Genomic DNA, 22,500 nt, shown 5'->3' with positions numbered 1-22,500 from the left:
GGTTACAGTAATTCTTATCGGCATCGTTCGAAAGCGCGCATGAATACTGCTGTACTTTCCTTTGAGATATTAGCCTTTTCACGGTTTTAAGTGACACCATTATATTCCTGCATGCCAGCTCTGATCTTCTGATAAATATAATCATCTCTTAATATGTTCCTTTGTACAATTTCAGGAAGTACATGGTGAAAGAGTTATTTTTCTTTGTGGCACCCAATTTGTGGGATATAAAGTTAAATTGTTCTGTTTATGAGTTTATTTAAAAGTATTTACAGCAAGAAAATTAAACATTACCTAGCAATAAAATAGAACAATGAGAATCTTAATCTTCAAACGAGTCATATACATCATTTCTATATTGTCATTTTCCCAGGAGAAACGTGACAAGGAGATGGACAAAGCAAACAGGCAGGGGGCACTGAATGGTTTGAGCAGAGAAGAAATTTTTCAACGGCGAGAGAGGATCTCTCCTGTGAAAAGTTAAAGGCTGTGGCAGTGCCCCCTGACAGTGACGATGAGGACACCTCCTTTGCAGAAGGAAATTATTTTTGAAAAACGCAAGAAAGGTGGCTATATAGTGCCCGTCGAGCAAAAGCGAGGTTGCTGCTGGAAGCTGTTGAGAGGCCTGGTGGCTGAGTCACCTTCAGGTCAGAGATTTGCTGAAGCTGACTGAATCCAACCAAGCTAATCCACAGATTCCAGTGGTGCCCTCCCCTCCAGACAAAGTGTTTGTCCCAGAATCACCACTTTCCAGCCAAAATTAATCGTTTAACCCATCGACATCCAAACCGGCCGAAACCAGCCAGACTTAGTATTTTACTCTGTCTAACACCAGACGATTTTACTCGTCGATGGGGAACCCCTGAGAGTCAATGGGTTAATAATGTCTTTGCATTTGGTGTGACTGATTGAATGTTTTTTTTTGTCAACAAAGCTCATACATGTGTCCATTGAAAGGAATCTTAACATGAATTTCTATTTGATTCTTTTTCACTTGACTTGTGTGGTATACACTTGTCCATAAATATATTAAGTATTGGTGGTTTTCCAAGTTTTGCAATATTAAAGGTCTTTCCTAGATCCAGAGATAATAAATTATTCAACATTTTATATTGTCAGTGATGACAGCACAAAATTTACTTGAACTTTGTGTGTCAGTTGCACAATCTATTGTCACGGGACTTACTTTTGTAAACAGTAAAACTAGGTTCTAGCCACCAAAAAAAGAAATTTGCAACAAACAGAAACTGTGTAGTTTTTATGGTTTCCGTAACTGGTCTGGGTACTTAAGTCACGCATTCCAACTGAGGAATTTGAATGTCTCTAGAAGAAAAAATGTGGCATAGAGGATTAAGTACCATCCCTTTTCCTTTAAAAAATCATTTCTCATAAGCATATTAATTTTTTACTGCATTTGCAGTCTGAAAATTGCTTTGAATGTGTATGTTTGCAAAATTAAAAACTCCTTTGAAGTGCACCTTTTGAATTTCAATGAACAACATGTATGAGCTTTCAGATTTTGATGAGTTTTTGGCATTATGACTTGAACCCTTACAGAGGTTTGCATAAGATTTCATTGAGTAGTACCTCAAAGAAGAACCTTTATTACCCATATCTTAATAGTACTTCAGATCTGTTTGTTTAATAGATACCCATTCGAACAAATTGTCCATGGAATATTAGTCATTACCCGACGAAGTCATTTAGGAAGCTCCTTTCAAGATAAGAATTAACAAAGACATTTCCCTTTTTGAAATTAATTTTTTGTTCTCTCATTTTAGAGACACGCATTCAGCTTTTTTCACTAAAAATGATGACATCTCAATAATCATAATTGGTCCCACATGTCTCTTGAAGAGACATCATCAAACAAAGGCATCTCTCTTGAATTGCTGGAGAGTCCCTGTTCAAACAAAATGTACCGGTAAGCCTCTGAACCATGGCATCAATTTTTCTTTACTCTTGTAGGGTAAGGTCAATTTTTTCTTAAAATGTCATTGAACTCCAGTGAGGTAATGCAGCAACTTGAGACTCTGCCCATTCTTGCTCACAAAGCTAGATGTTTGTTTCATAGTCAAAAGAAACATGACGAGGGCATGAAGGGTGTAATTTTGTGTCTCATAACATTACTCACTATAAAGAGTAACTTCAACTCTAAAATTTGAAAGACACATTTTCGATAGCGCTTTCTAAACCGAGATATATATATATATAGAGGATATTACATGGCCGTGCGGGGATACGAATTTTATCTTCGAGTGCTGCAAGTATCTCTCACGAGTGAGCGAAGCGAACGAGTGAGAGATACTTTCAGCACAAGCGGCCATGCAATGTTCTGTTTATTATATAGATATTGATGAAATGTCTACTTGTTTTATTCATTTTCGAAATGATGAAAAAGTGGTCACCAGCCGCTAAAACACGCATGTTGTGTAACATGAAACAAGATATGAAAGGTATAAAAAACAAATCATGATAATCTCAAATTTTGCAATAAAAATGTTAATGTAGTAGAGAAAAATTATATTAAAGCACAAAAGTATCTTAAAATGAAGAGAAAGCTCACGTTTTATTGGGTAATCGTGTTGGTCACCATGACAACACCTATATCCTCACATGTGAAGGATAAAAATGGTATGTTCACTGCGTGCGGTGAAGATATGATTTTTTAGTAAAAGGAGAAATCCTGGTATTTCATCAATATCTTTGTAATAAATATATATACATAAGTAAGAACCAACCAAGATACTTGTACAAAGGCGATTATTACCGTTATTATTATTAGAAACAAAAGTCTGAAAAGATGACATCATCTAGATTTCTGGCCTCAGTTGTTCAAAATCACTATCCAGTGGATAAACACTACTAAAACCAATAGTGGATAGTGCTATTCACTCTTTGAACAACTGGCACCTGTCGTCTAATAGGACAGAACTACATTGTATTCAAATTGCATGTACAATTGAGTGTATAATCAATCCTTAACGACGTTCACGCCCATTGCTACTGCGCATCCTTACAGCACACACAAATTCACATGCCACGTCATGCATCGAGGGTGCGCGCTAAGTACTAAAATGAACAATGATAGGGCAGATGGCCATTGCTATATCTTTGCTTGGATTTAACCATCTTGGATGTTTGGTGACCCCTACTTTTCTTTTCAGAAACAGATTTTATTTACAATTATCTTCATATTGTCCAAAAATGAACAAAAAATCAATGTGGGAAGTTAAAAAAATTTCAAGATTAATTTCAAGTTAATTTGTCCTAAATGTCGAAGAGTTAATCCTATGACTATCTGTAGTTGTTAATTTTTTTAATGGGTACTTTGGGTTAGGTTTTCTTTCTCATCCGGGGTTGGGTTTGGGTGTTAATATTATATAGGGGACCTAGAGTCCTATTGTACTATCACCTGCCCTTGGGCGAATCACAAAATAAATAAATAAAGATTTCTGTCCTCGGGGCATGGAATCCTGCCATCTTGTGGCTGCAAGGCACATGAAACTATGGTCGCTAAATGCAAACTTGTTCTTTAAGGAACCTCACAGTTAACTAAATTCACTTGATGGGTCTACTTAAAGTGTGGTAGAGAATATTTCACTTCAAAGATGTAATTGCAATATTTTTGGGCTTACAGACACTGTGGCCTTATTCGCTAAAGAAGCCAGATTTTTTCAGATTTAGGGTGTTCTTCTGAGCAAGCTCTCTCCAAAACGAAGTCGGTGAACCCCCCCCCCCCTCCCCCCCCATTTTTTTTTTACATTTCTGACATCACTAACTCATCATCTTTCAATGGTAAAAGTTTCAGAAAAAAATCAATGTTAGAAAATTTTCACGCGAACGTCCTTAAGAGGTTTAATTATTGTGGAATTTATGTGAATGGACAGTGCATTCACAATAATTCCTGTCTCACTGAAATTATACACTTGATAGAGTTTAAACCTGTTTCCTTTCAGATCGTACATGTATGGCATTGCTTATTATTTTGGTGCTGTAACAACTACATGTTAGGCTGTATTTCTGTTCATTTATTTGTTTGGAAGTAATCCCTCTTTCACCAGTGAAGAGTGGTGGCAGAAATTTGAAAGGCCCAGTATCATCCCAGATAGGTGTATGTGAGAGAATTTTATGAAACAATTCCTATTTCATCTGGACTTTTTCTCTCTATCCTCCCAAAAAAAGTTTTTTGGTCATAATTTCATCATTGTTTGTTTTAATCATCATTTTAAATGAAAAAAACGATGACTGCAAAGCTTTCAGTGGGGATAATGGGCCTTTGAAAGTTTTGTTCAGAACCATGTAACAAAGCAGTTTTGTTGCTGCAGCAGTAAGATAAATTATTATGCTAGTGTACAGTCATGTAGTGTTTGATGATGAAATTATCTTTAGTTAGAGAACTCACATGACAAGTATGTACATGTTGCATCATCACTAGCTGAATAGTATTGATTAGAGCTGAAATTACCAAAATTTTTAAATGTTTGTCATTGTATAGTTACACAAAATAAATATTCAGTGTTTGCCAGTAGAGCCTTGTCATTATTGAATTCTTGCATTTTCTTTTGCTTGGGAGAATAGACTTTGTTTTAAGAATTATAGTGTTCATTGGTACTACACCACAAGCAAACCTCACTTACGCAGGGCTGAATCGGTTTGTTTCAAGTTCGATTAGTGCTTATAATCTCTGGCTTAAAATACCAACGTAACAATAGTACTTAACCTCAATTATAGTGCTAAAAGAGGTTCAAACCATTTGGCTCTTGAACCACAGCTATGATTCTTACCACAGTTAGACACCTATAAATCATGGTTATGATTTGAGACATGACTTCCGTTTCTCAGTTCACATCATAGCTATGACTCTTACCCATATAAATCAGAGTTCTGATTCCAGACATGATTTCAAAAGACAAATTGAAATCATAGCTATGATTCTTACCGCTAGAAATCATGGTTATGATTGCAGACATAATTTCAGAAGACCAATGAAATCATAGCTGTGATTCCCACCACTTTAAATCATGGTTATGATTCCAGAGATGATCTTACTTTCCCAGTTGAAATCATAGTTATGATTATTATCACTATATATCATAATCATGATCCCAGATATGATTTCAAGAGACCTCTTAGGATCGTGGTGATGATTAAATGAACAGAAACAATCATAGTATGATGTCTTGGGTACTGATCAAACCATAATATGATTCAAATAGGACAAATGCATCATCACATGAATCATCGTCTATGATTCACTAGATTGAATTCCTGTGTTGTTTTAAAGGGTTAAACATGTTGGGATTCATGGGATTGAGTGCAGATCTGGTTGTGTCTTAAGGCTGCATGAAATGAACGACTTTGGAAATGACTATCCTGTTTATGGATAAGTGTATGAGATAATGGTTGGGAAGATGAAAATTTTTCATTTTAACTGAATTTGAAACTCGCTCCTTTCATGCGGAGAAATCATTGGTCAAACTGTGATTCATTTCCTGTACAAACGCACATCACACAGTTGCAATGCTCACATGAACAATAGATACTTTTAATAAACGTAATTTCTAATTAACAAAGCGAGAGGGGTGATTTGCTTCTGAATCAACTGAAAACACTGCCATGTGGTATATCTTGTTATTAAAAATTAGATCATTACGTAATACAGTTTCAGATGGTTTTTATTAACTTAGCAACCATGAGATATCAATTCAGTGCACGCAGTAAGAATGAGCTGATCCAGAGAAATCTCATTACTGACTCCATGGCTGTCGTGAAGTAACTGACTGTGCTATAATGGCCAATCTTAATAAGAGTTGGTGTAAATTAAGGAGCCTACTATTATTATTGCGCATACGTTCTGCGCATCTCGAGACACTCAGATTTCCTATCGGTGATGCTTACTAATACAGGGATATTTTTGCGCGGTTTAAAACTATCCGGAGAAAGTAGATCTTAATAAGTACTCTTGGTATCCAAAAAGAAAATTGGGGGTAACCATGCCTTTTTCAGAGATAATTAATTAAGCTTCAATTTGAGAAAGAACGCCATACATTGCTTTGTATTTTAAAGCTCTTTACTAATATTATTCATGAATTATCTTTGAAAAATGCGTGGTTACCCCCAATTTTCTTTTTGGATTTCAATAACACTTGTTAAGATCTACAGTTCCTGCATAATCACACATCGGGGCAAAAATATCTTTAATTAGTAGGCACCGTCCTTAAAAGCCTGTATGTCGTAAGCTAGTTGTAATAATTAAGGTGCCAATTACAAAATTGTAATTACATTCCAACTCAGGAGCCCATCTTGGTCTGACCGTCATAATTTTTAATCATGTGACCTGTCATACACTAAAAGAGGGGTGTAATTACTTACAGTGGGTATCCATCATCAGGGATTGCCAAAAGAACAAAAAAAAGAAAAAGAAAAAAAACCGATAGTTAGTCTATAGATCCGGGTAGTCACTTCAAAATTTCTCGCTGAACAAAGATAAAACAACAAATCTACCACTTTATTTTCAAAGTATTACTTACTTAAAATATCATAATATGGCTACTGTACCCTCCGTCTTTTGTAATGACCGCAGAATGGATCATCGTCTATGATGATAACAAACAACAAGTACCAATTGAAGTCTTAGTTATCATGCCTTAAAGGAACTATTCATCACAAAATTAAAACAAGAAGTTCCATCTTGAGAAACATTTAAGGTTGTAATTGCTCGTTTTGATACATAAAAAATCGAGCATGACATGGATATGAAAGTAATTAAAAAATAATTCAAAAATGATCCTTGACGAAATCGAAGTATTGGCATCAACAAGACAACAAGATGTAATTATTACATTTCATTGGCCGACCTAAACATGTATTTGTCATCGGTTTCTTTACCAATTTCCAAGTAAAAATTTAAAATGAAAAGCTTTAGAAAACTACGCAAGCATTTTAAGATCGCTGGGCTAGTCATTAATACCAAGATAGCTTGGGGCCTTAATTAAAACGGCCAAGTCATGATTTTATTCAATGAACCGGAGCTTCTTGTTCCAAAATTTGCTAAACTAAAAAAGCCATTGATTATATGGGCAAACTATTTAACTAATTCGGATATTCAACACAGACGCTGAAAAAGTTAATCTATAAAAGTACAAGACAAACAAATCTTTATTAAACTCTCAACCTTGGATAATGCAATCCTAGCTTTCTCATTGGTTCACTGGATCTTGTTTACCAGGCATTATACCTGCGTTTGACTTTATGTGGAAATGAATGCGACAAATGTCTCTCTGCATAAAATCCCTTTCTGGTCGTTTCTTAAACTTAAAATTAAGCAAAACCGAAAGTCGAGAGTTTAATAAACAATTATTCCACCCGCCCTTATTGGATACGTGATTGGCAATGGCCAACGAGGCGCGTATCTCGTATCCGACGCGGGCTCACGCAATAATTGTTAAATAACATAGTGGTGGAATTATACCGCCATATACTTCATTGGCGAACCTATAAATTATCAACTCGCTTATAAAGATTTTTTTGACAATAACAATGATCATACTTAGCCTTAGCTGTATCGCCTCTTTGTTTGCCCTGCAGAACCTACTTGACAACCTACAAGCAATAAACTAACGGCTGAACTAATAGTTCTAAAAACCAAACTTATCATTCCTACCAGTAACAACATGTCTTTCACTTTGGGGGTTTCTGAACCTGTTTTTAGGCTGCCTTTGGGCGACACCATAGGCTGCGTCTTGTGACCACACGAGGCAGCCTTGCGCTATATACCATATCTATGTAACAAGCTAAATTTGCGGGAAAGGTGGCTTCTGTTTATTTTTCTGAAAGACTTTCAAACAGCGATTCCTCAGGCTTGACAAGTTTCCGGATGATGTGCATGGAAGAACTGAAACTTGTAGATAAAGTCAGGCCAATTGCTACAGTGCGGAGAGCTGTCAGTTTTAGGTTGCTTAAAGATCCTTGCGAATTGAGTGCAAAATAAAACACAGCCACGACATTGCTCTCAAGATAAGCAAAAATCATGCAAACACTGATGTAGAAAACATACCGCGTCACAAATTTGTGTTTGTTTAAGATCATTATGAAAATTCCATTGCTGACTGTGCACAATGTGTCGTATGTTGCAAAATAAAAAAAAGACCCTGGTGAAGAACAAAACGGTATTACTATCCCTAAAACCAACAAAGAAATGTTTGAAGCGAACCAGTCACTCCGGATCAGCTTTGAAATGTTGATTTGAACGGTCCACGTGGTTCTACAGGCAAACCGACTATACATGAAAAAAGAGAAGATCTTAAAAGGTGACCAATATAAGGAAAGTAACGACGGATCCATGTCACCGCCGTCATCAAATCTGAAAAATGATAACCCTCCTAGGGAAATACCAACCGGTAGGGCTGCTATAATGATAATCAGATAACAAAAACCCATTGCAATTTTGCCACAAATTCTTTTCATAATGTTAACATATTTGACAGTACCTTGAGTCTGTCTCGTGTACTCGGCATTGTTTGCAGCAATTAGCAGCTGCTGTCTTTCACTGTCATCTGTTGCATGATGATTCTCCACTGTCTGTTCAGTAACTGAGTTCAAACTATTTCCAGCTTCTTCCATGTTTCGAATTTCACTATGAGTTCCATTCCTTACTGCACGACCTTCACCTACTTGTTGAGCTCCAGACATCCAACAGAATTTCTTTGTACGTCTCAGCCAAACCAAAGTTATTATCGGTCCAACGAGGAACCAGTAATAAAGTTTGTTTAAGTATGGGTTCATTTTCTCCAGTTCATAGGAGTACTGCATGCGGGGTGGACCTCGGATCTCCACATTTGTTCGGTCGTTCCAAGCCAAAAAAGAATTAATATCACAATACGGGCTGAACTCGTCCTTGGGAACTAGTTCACAGTCCTCGCTTGTAGCATATAAAATCGGAATCAGGCGCTTGTACGCAGTCGAAGGAAAATCATGCGGTGGGTTTTCTGTAAAACATATCAACACAGAGTACCCTGCGTTCTGTGCATTTACTGCCAGCTTCTCGAAAGGACACAAGCTATAGTCGTTGTTTGTCATATTAACAAGAGCGACTTTGTGGACTTGAATTTGTGCATTGCGTACATCCTCCAGAGGTTGGCATGCATTTGAATACACAGCCAGTCCATTCAAAATAAGCTCTTGGCCTTCCCCTGTGGTTGTTGCCTTTATGAAGGACTGCAACGAAAGTGTCCTAAATCCATCCATGTCTGACACGGTGCATTTTACTTTGGATGAGGAATAGAAGTTCTCGCCATCAGCTGGATACACAGTGAGAGTGTTTCCACTCGGCTGGTAATCAAACTCCAAGAACCATTCAGGTACACAAAATAGAAGGTAGGAAATAAAACCTATTATCACCAAGAAGGAAAAGAAATAGCCTATTGAAGCACACTTCCCCGCCATCTTGAACACAAACCGGAAGCAAACCAGTCACGCAAAAAGCAATCCAGACAAAACATTCTTATCCATTTGAGACAACAGCTACTTAATCTTTGTATTGGCCAATCACCAACAAGGATAGAACTGACCTCTGGTGCCCTGTTAAAATTGGAAAAACGATATACTTGGCCTACAGTGAAATTATAACAGAGACCATTTTTACTGTCGGTTGTCAAAGTAGAACGAATGAAAATTGTATTTCCCTTGTATCATCCACACAGAAAAGACTTCTTTCATAAGACGACGATAGCAGGATTAATAATGAGGGACTGAAGCGTCGGGATCTTCGTTTTTTAGCCATTTTCCGGTTTTCGCACCGCAAAACTTCGGTTTTGGTGTCTATTGCGGTTTGCGGTTTTTCCCTTTTTAGCATTTGGTTTTTTGTTTTCGGCAAAAATACACAGCGGTTTTGCGGATTTGATATCACAGGTATCCCAACCTCTACGATTTGTGATGACTTTTGTAGCGTAAACAGCTCCGCGCGTCACGTAATTTGAACATCAACATAAAAGGGTTTGTATGGGGAAAAGTGTATCGAATTTGAAGGCAAAATTAGAAATGATTTTTCAAAAAAATGTTTCACTGAACTCCTTTGTCGTTCTTTTTATGTCTTACGTGGCTCCAACGGCTTCTGTCTCTTTAATATATAGAATTAATAGACCCCAATGCCGTCCTCAATTTTATGAGGTGGATATTGAATATGAATATTTGAAATTCATATATAACTAATTCTTAAGATCCACTCGTGGGCCTTTCCTTGGAACGTTCATCAGTAAGTAACTTAACTTTATATTCCAGAGCAAGATCATCTTATACTTGAGTATACTTAAAATAACACTGTATTTTGATGCCGTCTATTCATTGTATTGTTATGCCCCCCAAATTTTACATAAACTATTGTTTTCAAATGCTCTTGGGGACACTGCATATTCCCAAGAGCATTTGAAAACAATGGTTTATGCAAAATTTGGGGGGCAAACAAAGTGTATTATGGGGAATCGAAAATAGAGAATGTATGTTTCACTGTCACGTAGATTACATTCTTAGACTGCCTTTATTGTTTTCTTGTTCAAAGGCTCAGTGATTTGTGAAAATTCCCATGACTGCTTTATTTATAATTATAACCTAGAATAAACCCGGCACAAATCAAAGAAGCTGAAAGAGTGGATATTATATGAACTTGCCTTGGAACATTTCACAGTCTTCAAAGATGAGATCACATTGCAGCATTGTATCGACCTCAATTCAACCCCCAATGGAAATACTAATTCAAGTAAAAGGTGAGTGCATTTCATTTAAGACTGAAAACACCTTGAAGGTCACAATTAAACATATACAGACAGGGGCACCCAACGACCAATTTGTTGTAAAATGTATTATTATAGCCCAGTTAATGAAAATAAATGTTATTAAGGTATTTTCAGGTGTTTTTCAGTGTTGCTGGGAAAACATTATCTGTTCCTTTTTCCCAGCAAGACACACAAGAAATTTCCCAGCCAGCTAGATAAAACTGGTTGGTTTCCCAGCCAGCTGATCAAATTTATTTCCCAGCCAGGAATTGCGCGCGCTTTCAAATCCCTCGATCCAAAACGACCGAACAAAAGCGACAAAACCGGGACAAAACAGGTTTTTTCCGCAAGCGCAATCACTCTGACCAGCCGTCGTATGTTTGTGACCACTCTCTGGGAGAGGGAAGGGTTTTTTTTTTTTTTTTTTTTTTAGTCGTCCTCAGTCTTCAGAGTTTCTACAGCCAGCTCGGGTTGAAATGCTAGAAAAAGTCAGTAATTCCCAGGCAAAACCTCTATCAATAACAAAATTTCCCAGCCAGCTCATCGAAACACCTGTATTTTTGCCAGCCAGCAAGATTCCTCTGGGGAACAGATAAGGTGAGGAACAGATTCGTTGGGTGCCCCTGTACAGAGTTTACTTGGTCTGGTACTAAATCTCTCTTACATAGTGTTCTCAACGTTTTTATCAGCCACTGCAGACTCGTAAGGCCCGCAGTCTTACTTATGGTGTCAAAATGCAGGAAATGTCACTTGATAGAAACTGAATTTGTAAAATTTCCTGGCGAAGGGGGATACCCCCCCCCCCCCCCTACAAGCTCGCGCCTTCGGTGCTAAACAATACGCCCTAATTTCCTTCAAAACTCAAAGGGGCTGGAGTCTCTGCTGGTCAGACAGACCTGCGATTTAAGAGCCAAACTCGGAGGATAAACACATTTATAGAAATATTACAAGAACTGAAAATATTAATTCGTGAATTTCATTTTTATTTTTATATGAAACGTGATCGTCTCGAATTTTGCGTGAACGTGAAAGAATTTTGGATATTATTCGTGACGCGTGAAAAGGCGAAATATTTTTGCGTGACTGAGTTTTACAAAGGGGTATAGGGGACCCTTTATAAAGGCTGGGCGAGAAAGCACTGGTCAGACTGTGCTTCATTTCCTGAGTAAAGGCATGCGTATCGTACAGTTGTAACACTTAGTACATGAAAAACTCACACTTTTAATGAAAGTGATTACTTGCAAATTCAACTGAATGTACTTTTTTTTATTACTGAATATTACATCGTTGCACAATGCAGTACCAGATTTGATTGGCTTTGTTAGTGCCATGGGATATGAACTATTACACCGTGCCAGAAAGGTACCTGTCACTGAATAATTTTCTGATCATTAGTTTTTTACAAAATGAGATTAGCAAATATTTCTTTTTCTTTTTTACATGAAACAATTATTACACTTGTGCTTGTTCGATATGGGAACGTGAGCTGTGATGCAAAACGTAACGGATTGATTGAACGCTCTTGTAACCATTGCGAGATTTAGCATAGTGTTAACCTGAAACAGTGGGCTTCTAGTTGTCACAAAGGCATCAAAATAGTCTAGTTTCAAGTTCTCCACGACCGCTGAATAAAAACACTGAGGACGCATTTTTACAAGGTTAGCCTCCATCTGAAGTGAAGATATTCACAAATACCGTCAGGACGGTGCCTGAAATTCAGTGAAACTAAACAATAGACAGAGTAGTAAATAAGTCATCTCCTCGCTGGAATTTGTAAATATATACAGTTCAGATGGAGGCTGACCTTGTAAAAATGCGTCCTCTGTGTTTTTATTCAGCGGTCATCGAGAACTTGAAACTGGACTATTCTTTTATTCTAATATCAAACAAGTTTCTTCTATTTTCGCTAAACGCAAATTTTAGTATATCGTTCGCCGTTGGCCGCAAACGAGATCCTCCCAGGGGGTCCCTTTTTCCTTGTTCCGTTGTTCGCGAACTTACTTGCAAACTTGTTACCAGCTTTTTGATCCCTAAAATGGTTTATGTTCCCTTATTCTCTAAGATACAATGTTATTGTTCCCCTGTTTGTTCCCCAGTTCAAATTAGCCAGGTACTTGTTTCCTTGTTCTCCAAGACCCCTCGGAGCGCCTCGCAAACGCAATGATAAATCTCTCTATTATAATGGCTTGAGGGTAATAAGGTGACAAAAATATTGAAGACCTTATGTTCAAATCATTTTCTTGGTATACAGGGGCTTCGAGAATCACATCACTAGTTAATAATGAACAAATGGTCGCCGACAACAAACATATACCTCAGAAACCTCGCTTTCAATGAAGCAAAGTGGCCATAAATCGAACTAAACAACCAAAAAAGCATCAATTAGCCGTTACTTACAAATCGACACGAGAAAACCAAGTTAGATCTTTACTGATTTGAGTGTAATGTGAAGTGCTAGGTAGGGCTAACGCTCACAGATGGGGTAGAAACTTAGCACTTCACATTACACTCAGATCAGTTAAGTCTGTAGAAAGATCTTTGTTACACTTTTATTCAAGCAAAATTTAACGAGCTGCACAGCCGTAGAACGCTGCGTGCTTAACTGGCAAATCAGAGAGTGCGTGCAATGTGACAGATATGTCAACTGATGGTAAATTATTGTCGTGATAGGATTTCTTCCTTTACAGGTGGCAGTAAGACATCGACTCCTGCACTAAAAAAGCATTTTTCAGTGAGGTAATAGTTGCACTCGAGTTGTTTGCCATTGTCAGTGTTCTTTTTGAATAAGTAAATTAAAGCGCACAACGTGAAGGAGCTGAGAGAATCGCTAATTACAGTTGGAGTAACATGGAGCTTAAGCAACGGCGACGGCGACGAGAACGTCATCTCAAAATATAAATTCACGCTATTGTAATCACTTCGTGACTATTTCAACCTTTTTAATATGACAAGGGTGTGGTAGTTCCTCAAAAATGACACTGGTCGGAACGGCGTTTATTCAGAGGGGAGAAAATGAAAATTTATCATCAAGTGCTGACGCTCTTCATAAAACACCAAAATTGGCTATTTTGCAGACAACGGAAATGGGCAAAAGTGAAAAACGCAAGTGACCATTTCAACCTTTTTAATACAAGGGTGTGGTAGTTCCTCAGAAATGACACTCGTCTGAACGGCACTTAAGTTAGGGGAGAAAATGAAAATTTATCCTCAAGTGTTGACGTTCTTCATAAAACCATAAACTTGGCTATTTCACGTTCAATTTGTTTTGCTGACGACGGCAACGAAATGGACAAAAGTGAAAAACGCACGTGCAGGGTGCGCAAAGCTATGGTTTTTACCCACTAAATATGCAAATTTGTGACGTTCTCGTAGCTGTCGCCGTTGTCGTTGCTTAAAGCTCCCTGTTGTTTTGCTGACGACGGCAAAGAAATGGACGAAAGTGAAAAACGCACATGCAGGTCGTATACAAAGCTCTTCTTTTTGCCCACTAAATAGGCAAATTTGTGACGTTCTGGTGGCCATCGCCGTTGTCGTTGCTTAAGGGTTCTCACTTTTTAGCCAAAATCTCCTAAACTTCCCGGCGTTAGGCAAACGGTAAGACCATTTTTCGATTTAGGACTACGTTTTGAGGTGGCCAGTTCATTCCAACTCATTCCGGTTAGTGTGAACCAAACGGGTTGTTCCTCTCTCTCCATTCCGAACCGGAAGTTTTAAATCCCTTGTTAGAGCATTCCTGCGTAATACCTGGTTTAAAATTTCATTTTGACTTCTGTCATTTGTCATATGACATTATGGAGTAAGAGCATTAAAGAAGATGTGATTTTGAAAAACATTTAACGATAAAAAAAGGGATAAAATATATTTACGCATGCTAAAAAATTCTAAAAACTCTGTTAAAAAACGGCCTTTCGACGTTGCCTAAATGTCATTATCAAGGCAAAATTATTTGAAAATACAATCTATAGATACTAAAAGAACAAAAGCTGATAAGAAGGTATAGTAAAAAAAAAAAGGAAAAATGAAAATTAATTAAAACGTTTCGCACGTATGGAGTCCGTCTGGATATTCAAATTAGGCGCTTAGCTAAAGTCGAAACGACATCGCTTTTTAATAAAGTTTTTCAAGTGTAAATATATTTTATCGCAATTTCTTTATAGTTAAGAGCATTAATCGACAAAAACGGCCAACTTCCGGTTGTTATTTTTTCAAGTCCCGGGGTGGGCCTTTTCTTTGTCTTGATCTTCTATTTGTTAATTTATTTGAAGACTTTGCCTGTTCCAGGCTCTTAGATAATGACTCGGTCGAGATCTCAAGGTGTCGGGATTGTGTCGGTTGCGTGACAATAGTTAAGCCATTTTGATAATGTCGTTTTGAAGTGTTAAGTGATGTGTGAATTGAGAACTTGGAGTCAAATCGTTGTTGACAATACAATTACATCGGAAATACTGAGAATGTACACGACCAATCAGAATAGAGGGACTTGTCTCAAAAAGGGAGCGGTTGAAAAGAGAGAAGAACGAGAAAATCTTGTAATACGAGGGAGATCAATAAATCGTTTTTAAAAATTGTGACAGTGTTGGATAACTTTGGAGGCATTCACAACAAAGGAGCGAAAAACATAGATCGTATACAGCGTCACAGCGGCCACGTTGGTGCACAGAACGATAGAGAAAAAAGTCTTTTGGGAATTTGACTCTATTATTACGCAAAACATGGGCCATATTTGCTATTGCTTTGTGTATCAACATGGCCGTCTCATCACGTGATTGAAAACCATCTATTAAACCGCGGAGAGTTAGGCTCCACTTTCTAATCCTTCCTCACTCCAGGCTTTTGAACACTTTCCCATAATTACGTAATTAATTGGCTCATCAAAATTATCAAAGGAAATTTTATTCGGAACATTAGCATGTCTAAATATTTTACAAATATAAATTTTTATACACTTTTCGTATTCAAAAATCTTTAAAAGATTCTCAGGGAATAGTAATCACTCTACGACTATTTACTTTAAGTAATACTCTGACATCACCTGGACATAAAGGAGCGAAGCAATTTAGAAATGAATGCTATATATCAGTGCCACTATCAATTCTGATTGGAAACAGGCTACCAGAACTTTGTTGCTATTACAGCTTTCGTTCATCTAGGAACCTATAATGTTGTTTTTAAATGTAGAGAGTCACGTCATTACGTACAATAAAATAAAGAACTATTATACATCTCTTCTGTTAGCCTGTTTTAGGCTTTTAAATAGCGATGGCTACTTTTCTGTGAGTGTTCTTGAAGAATTTTTACTTTAGATACTGGTAAACGAACTTTACTAAGCTGTGCGCACTCAAGCTGGACGGTCACGCAGCGTCTCATTGCAAAAGATTGCGTTACCTACGACGAAAACCTTGAGAAGCTCGATTCTTGGAGAAGCAATGCCAAATATTCAAGATTAGCGTCACCAGGAAACAAAATGAAGTTGAAACAAATCCAAAATGGAATACTGGGGAAGAAAATAAGGCTTTACACCTGTTCTAAGCGGGTTCTCTAAACAATACCTTTCATGAATTCTCAAGCAGTTTAGAGCTGAGCTGTATTCTGTCTGAAAGAAAAAAAAAACACCTGAAGGAGCCAAGAGCGTGACAGTTACGTGACAAGTTATAATCCCTACTTAGGAAATTTTCCGGGCATAATTTGTCAGAAAACGTGGGTAATTTGTCAATCTAACGTTAACACTTTCGGGAATACGTTAAAATTAAGTAATAGAAGACCGGCTGCCAGCAACCAGCCTGTACGTGAATATCAGATAACACGTTAATATCCAGCTATGGAAGAATGTTCTGCACTTTGCTTGTTTTAATCTTTGCGACCATCCTGATTCAATAACAAAGTGAGGCTACGTTTTTCATTGTGCAGATTAACGAAGGCTTACTTGATTACAGAGAACAGCCGAGAAAGTGTGGCTAACATAGCCTGAACTAAGCAGCTCCTTTCGTAGTGACAGCTACTTTACTGGCATCAGATAGGAGTTCGCTCGTTGCGTCTTGTTGTCATCTCATTTTTGGAAACTTCACTCCGCACGGAATCAAGACCCATTTTACCAAAGAGAAAAATCCTCCACGGATATTTTGGTCTTAACTCGTGTCACCGGATTTCTTTCCGACGAATGCGTTCGTTTCCCACGTTGTCGCGTTACAAGCGGGAAAGAAATTTCCTTTGACGAAGACTGGGACGTTCTTTGCGCCGTGCGCATGCGCGGTTGCAGAATAGTAGACTCAGGCCTGGCCGTTACCGGACGGCTGGAATGGACACTGTCATGCGCAGTGAAGGACCGAGAGCGCATCTGGATTGGTTCATTTGAGCCGATAGACCGGTTATAACCGCTCAATCTCGCTGAACGGCCAACGACAGCGGTTTTGGGTCTGAGATATTTCGTCTTGATAGTTTCTTTTTGTGACGAGACATTTTCGTCGTCATTCAGACCATGAAGTCTTTGATAAAGGGTGTGCGAGTCAATCGACACTTTACGACGAATACGCGCCATTTTTACGAAATCGTTGCGGATTAGGAGTGTTGGACTCAATTGATACTTGACGAAGAAGACCCGAAGTTTGTTCGTCTGTATCGTCGATTTCTTCGGAAAGACTCGAATCACATTTGTTCTCTCTTTCAAATTCGCAGTGCAGACAACCTTTCAGTGGGCAGTTGCAGTGGCTGACTTGAGAAAAAGCATGCAAAAACAAAGCACGAAAACTTGTCACATCGCGACAACTGCAACGACCATGCCACGATATGTATCCTGCAATAATAAAAGATAACAACGTTGGTGATTACCTGGTAACTAGTTAGGTGCGCCTACCCGGGAATTTCCATCATAGTTAATAGAGGGGACTGGTTTTGAAGCTCGGCAAACATCAAAGGAACAAACAAAGATGCCAAGATTTAGGTTGGAAAATCCACGGCCGTGCACAATCTTTTGTTTTGGGCTCATACACTGGTTAGTTCCTCAGTACGGAGTAAACAACTATTGTGTTTTGTACACGGTCAAGGCCAAAAAAGAGAACAAAAACCTACAGCAAAGAAATTTGTCGGGTTTCATATCCATTCCCCCCTATTAACTAATTAACTATTTTCCAACAAGGTATCGACGAAAACAGAGCTACCTAAAACCGTTAAACTCTTCCAGTATAGAAGAACGATGGTTTTCAGGTTCAAAAATACTCTCTATGAAACGTGACGAGCTCTCGACTCCCATCTCGTGGTCTTTGTAAAGGGATTTGTTTTTAACGATTGTCACGTAATGTAGGGTGTTCGAACTCTTTCTTACAACCGGCGAAATCTTCGACTGAAAAATACGCGTTTCATTTGCTATTATTAACGTTTCAGAATAATCGCCTCAGGGCTTACTAAGGGTAGCTTGGATCTGTCCTAAACCGCAGTTATTCAGCCACAGCATCGTTTTTTTAAACGAAGAATACCAAATCTTAATAAACCCACTAATTTACAACTGTTTCAATAGTATATCCCGAAGGGACGTTTTTGTGCGGTCGATCATAAATTTAAACTATATCGAACAGATAGCTAAGAGTAACATCCACGAAAAAGGTAAGCGTGTTGCACCTATAGACCACTTTGATAAATAGAGACCACTTTCACATTCTTTTGTGTTTATGTTAATTATACCCACTGCCCTCATTTTGAAACAAATCTTCCTTTAAAATTTGCTCGTCGTAGCGATGCTAGAAAGGCTTGCTAGCATTAAAACAGAAGAATACTTTATTTTGGCTGCCATTATAAAACAAGTCTATTGGTCACGAAGAGATGTACTCGTCCATGATGACTCGAAAACGATCCTTAAAAAAAACGTAAATACGTGATCAACTGGAAGACTGTTTTGTTAACTACACTGTATTTTACAACTACAAGGAGGAAGGGTTACGTTTTTGCAAACGTTGGCCGTGTAGCACTTATATTTCAACAGAATTAACTATTGGAGGGTAATGTAAGGTGCTAGTTTTCTACCCATGTAAACCATGTGAGCGTTAGCCCTAGTAATGGGAACTGGGCCCACACAAGGACAGAAAAATTCTGAGCAGGGTGGGAATTGAACCCACGACCTTCGGGTTAGACGGCGGGAATTTAAGATCTCAATTTCACGGCAATGAATATGTACAAGTACAAGGAAGAATTACGTTTTTACAAACGTTGGTCGTGTAGCACTTATATTTCAACAGAATTAACTCTTGGAGGGTAACGTGAAGTGCTGGTTTTCTACCCATGTAAACCATGTGAGCTTTAGACCTACTAATGGAATTAGGCCCACACACGCTTAAGGACAGAGAAAAACTCTGAGCAGGGTGGGAATTGAACCCACGACCTTCGGGTTAGACCGCGGGAATTTAAGATCTCAATTTCACGGCAATGAATATGTACAAGTACAAGGAAGAGTTACGTTTTTACAAACGTTGGTCGTGAAGCGCTTATATTTCAACAGAATTAACTCTCGGAGGGTAACGTGAAGTGCTAGTTTGCTATCCATGTAAACAAATACAAATACCTGACAAATTCAGTAAGAGAATTGTTGGAACCCCAACCAAACCAAACACCTGACAAACATCCGGGTCCGTGATAACATTTCGTCGTGCAGTACGACTCCGCTGACTTTGAAGAATGCAAGCACAGGTATGAGTCACACAGTCGCTTGTCTTGCGCCAGTTTCTCTCGATCAGGGTGTTAGCAAGGGACTGGCGATGACTTGTGACAGGTTCGTTACTTCGGACGCAGCACGTAATGAACTTATAGTGTAAAAGATAACAAGCTGAACTTTAAGTATAAGTGTCAACCCTTGCGCTTAACCTTATCTTAATGAAGTTTGATCCTACATTTAAGTGTAGATGTAGCAAAGACAACCAATATCCTGACAATAACGTCCAGTTTCTATCGACCAATCAACTCAACGACAAGAAAACGAATACGAAAGTTCGACAACACTTAACACTTGACTCAGAAGATGATGGTCATACACAGCGTCATTAAAAGGTAAAAACTGGGCCGGAGAATCAAACTACACCAAGACAAGCAATTCCTGGGTGTAAACTTGGCTCAATAAATAGCAAAACAGAAAAACAGAAAAAAAAAAAAAGAAAGAATGAGAAAAATATATGAAGTTAGAACGATCGCGAGGCATGACACCGAACGGGTGCGGGTTCCAGTATCGACGACAACGCCAGTTGCTGCTCTTAACTGAGTATGGGCAGGAACGACTCGGACGACGTTTATGTAGAACAAATGTGGAGTCTGGATGTGGATTCATCTTGTTCTGAATAATATTTGTTTAGTGTTAACTTTAAAACTTCACTCTTGAGAAAGAAAAGCATCATAGCTCTCGTCTGTCACTGCAGAGTCGCACTGCAGATTCAATCATCACTGACGAAGTCTACAGTGACAGAGGAAAGAAAGGAAAGGAGAGGAACTTTATTTATTTGTCTAATATTCTAGCGTCGTAGAACACTAATCGGGGACACTGTAAATTGAAATTAACAAGTTAACAGCAAATCAAATCAAATTTTGGTTTTTGAGGAGAGGGTAAACTGGAGTACACGGAGAAAATTTCTCGGTGCAGAGTAGAGAACCAACAAACTCAACCCACATATGACGCCGAGTCTGAAAAACGACCCCGGGCCACATTGGTGGGAGGCGAGTGCTCTCACCACAGCGCCATCCCTGCACCCCCAAGCCATAGTGTTTGCTATCTTAAGGGTGTATGTTTAAAATTAGGACTAATGGAAAAATTGGTGCATTTACTGCACACCTGGATTAATTTTTTTATTTTTACTGAATAAATGCCATCCCTGGGTCTTGAGAAGAATTTAGTCCCCACAAGCCAGTGGAAGCTAATCATGGTGTCTCAATATTAAGCTAACACCACTGCAGTTTTAGGATTTCTGATGTTTTTCTCCTTGAGGTAAGACTCAAAAATTAGGCAATGTTGTTTCGTAAACTTTTTGGTATTCCCACTGTCTTTATCATTTAGTAACTGGCTCATATTTTATTCGCTCAAACTTGCAAACCTACTCGCAGCCATTTCGCTTTTTTTTTCCTGCTCACCAAAAATTACACTGCCTCGTCGCCAGGTTTCCTCGGTCAACGGTTCAATAATCTGGAGCGGGCTGCACTTTTGACTGATTTCTTTCCAAATTTGGTCAACAGCAGCTGGTTATGGTGAATTATGCGTGTGGTCTTAACCAATCAGAAACGGGGAAATATTTTGAATGACTAATAATTAGGATTATTCAATAATATTAGCTAATATTGTTTCACGTGATTAAGTTGGGACAACCCTGTGCTGATCTTTAATACAGGGAGTCTTGATGCAACCGGAGGTATCTGATCTGTAAAATTCATGGCCTGGTGCCCTAAGAATAGCGAGCTTCACAGGTTTGTTCTGTCCCGATTTCTATAACCCTTCGTTATGTTACCAACTGGGTCACAAGAAGGCTTTAAAAGGGTCATGAGTGATTGTTTAGGCCAGAATGAAGTTAATTTCATTTTAGTTAATCTCGTTCTTCCGGCCAAATCTAAAAATCTGTAATATCAGTAACATTGTGGAGTTTCGCGGGAAAAAACCGAAGGAAATCATCCACTTATTACCTTGTCTGTCAACTCTTCTGCAACTTGAAGGAAATAATCCAAAGACTTTTGCGATGAAAAGCACCCGATTGTTTAAAAAATAATTGAAAAACAAACTCTCTTAGGAATCGAAGGGTGTAAATCATATTTTATGAAAGGGAGTCAATGGACGCCATTGTACCAAAATACCCAATTTTCAATAAACCATATTGGTATTCTTAGTATTGGACTGGAACTAGCTTGCAATGGAGGCTTATGCGGGGGAATATATTAAATAGTATTTGCATTTGAAAAGATTTCCTCGCATTAGCCTCCATTTCAAGCTAGTCCCAGTCCAATAGAGTGTTTTCATGTGACGTCACGGCGCCCACGTTGGTATTCCTTAACAAAGGAACGGCAGCCATGTTGGTGTACCCAACTAATCTTCCGGGAATTGAGCTGTATTATCATGCAAACGTTTTCTTTCGTTTCGGTGGAAAAACAATGTTACTGATCACGTGAGTGAAAGACTCTATTTTCCAGGTAAGCGTTGTTCTTAGCTTAATGTAAATGCAACTGTTTGCCCTCACTTGAGAAGCAGCATTTGGGGGACACTTTGTAGTGTTAAGAGCCCTTTTCACGGTTAGTTTTTCTCATTTGCATTACAATATAATCTAGCATGTATGCAGTGAGGCAGTTTCGGGCTATTTTGTAGTTTTAACCCGAAATTGCCTCGCATCCATAGTGATGTTGAAGTTGGAGTGAAGACTAAGGGGACACTTCGTGACGCTTATTCAAATCCGCGTGCATCAAATTAGGGACATTTCGGGGCAACCTGGAACTTCAATTCACAAATAGACCATTTTCGAAATATCAATATTCAGCTTGATAGTCAGGCACAAAGGACAAAAACAATAGAAACAGGTTGCAATGAATGTGAAACAAATTAGCATATCATCCATTTTCTTTGTCTTTGTCTTCTAAACCTCTCTTTAAAGCTGAATTTTAAAATATCGAAAGTGGCCTATTCATGAAGATCTCCCAAGAGAAAATGCCGATGCAAAATTTTGAGGAGTAAAAAAGGTGTATCATGGGATTTGAGAAAGTAAAGAATATAATATATCGTACT

General features: G+C 38.3%; 2 protein-coding genes and 1 long non-coding RNA gene across 3 annotated transcripts in view; 1 reads left to right on the top strand and 2 right to left on the bottom strand.

Annotated features, from left to right (window-relative positions):
• Positions 1–9,485, bottom strand: part of LOC138010776 (uncharacterized) — a 13,096-nt gene extending 3,611 nt beyond the window's left edge. Inside the window, exon 1 of the mRNA XM_068857751.1 lies at positions 8,493–9,485. Within this exon, the coding sequence (XP_068713852.1) occupies positions 8,493–9,447 (955 nt within the window). The 5' untranslated portion in view covers positions 9,448–9,485. The remainder of the gene's footprint in view (positions 1–8,492) is intronic.
• A 6,177-nt stretch (positions 9,486–15,662) lies between these two features.
• LOC138010777 (uncharacterized) overlaps positions 15,663–22,500 on the bottom strand; it is a 15,404-nt gene continuing 8,566 nt past the window's right edge. The window contains exon 2 of the mRNA XM_068857752.1: positions 15,663–17,562. Within this exon, the coding sequence (XP_068713853.1) occupies positions 17,288–17,562 (275 nt within the window). The 3' untranslated portion in view covers positions 15,663–17,287. The remainder of the gene's footprint in view (positions 17,563–22,500) is intronic.
• The window catches only part of LOC138010779 (uncharacterized), a 15,177-nt gene continuing 14,468 nt past the window's right edge, over positions 21,792–22,500 (top strand). The window contains exon 1 of the long non-coding RNA XR_011124555.1: positions 21,792–21,914. This is a non-coding gene — a long non-coding RNA (uncharacterized lncRNA). The remainder of the gene's footprint in view (positions 21,915–22,500) is intronic.

This window comes from Montipora foliosa, chromosome 7, assembly GCF_036669935.1.
Source record: "Montipora foliosa isolate CH-2021 chromosome 7, ASM3666993v2, whole genome shotgun sequence".
In the NCBI taxonomy this organism is placed as follows: domain Eukaryota; kingdom Metazoa; phylum Cnidaria; class Anthozoa; order Scleractinia; family Acroporidae; genus Montipora; species Montipora foliosa.
Note: the sequence above shows the minus strand (reverse complement) of the source record. Positions and strands in the feature narration are given on the sequence as shown.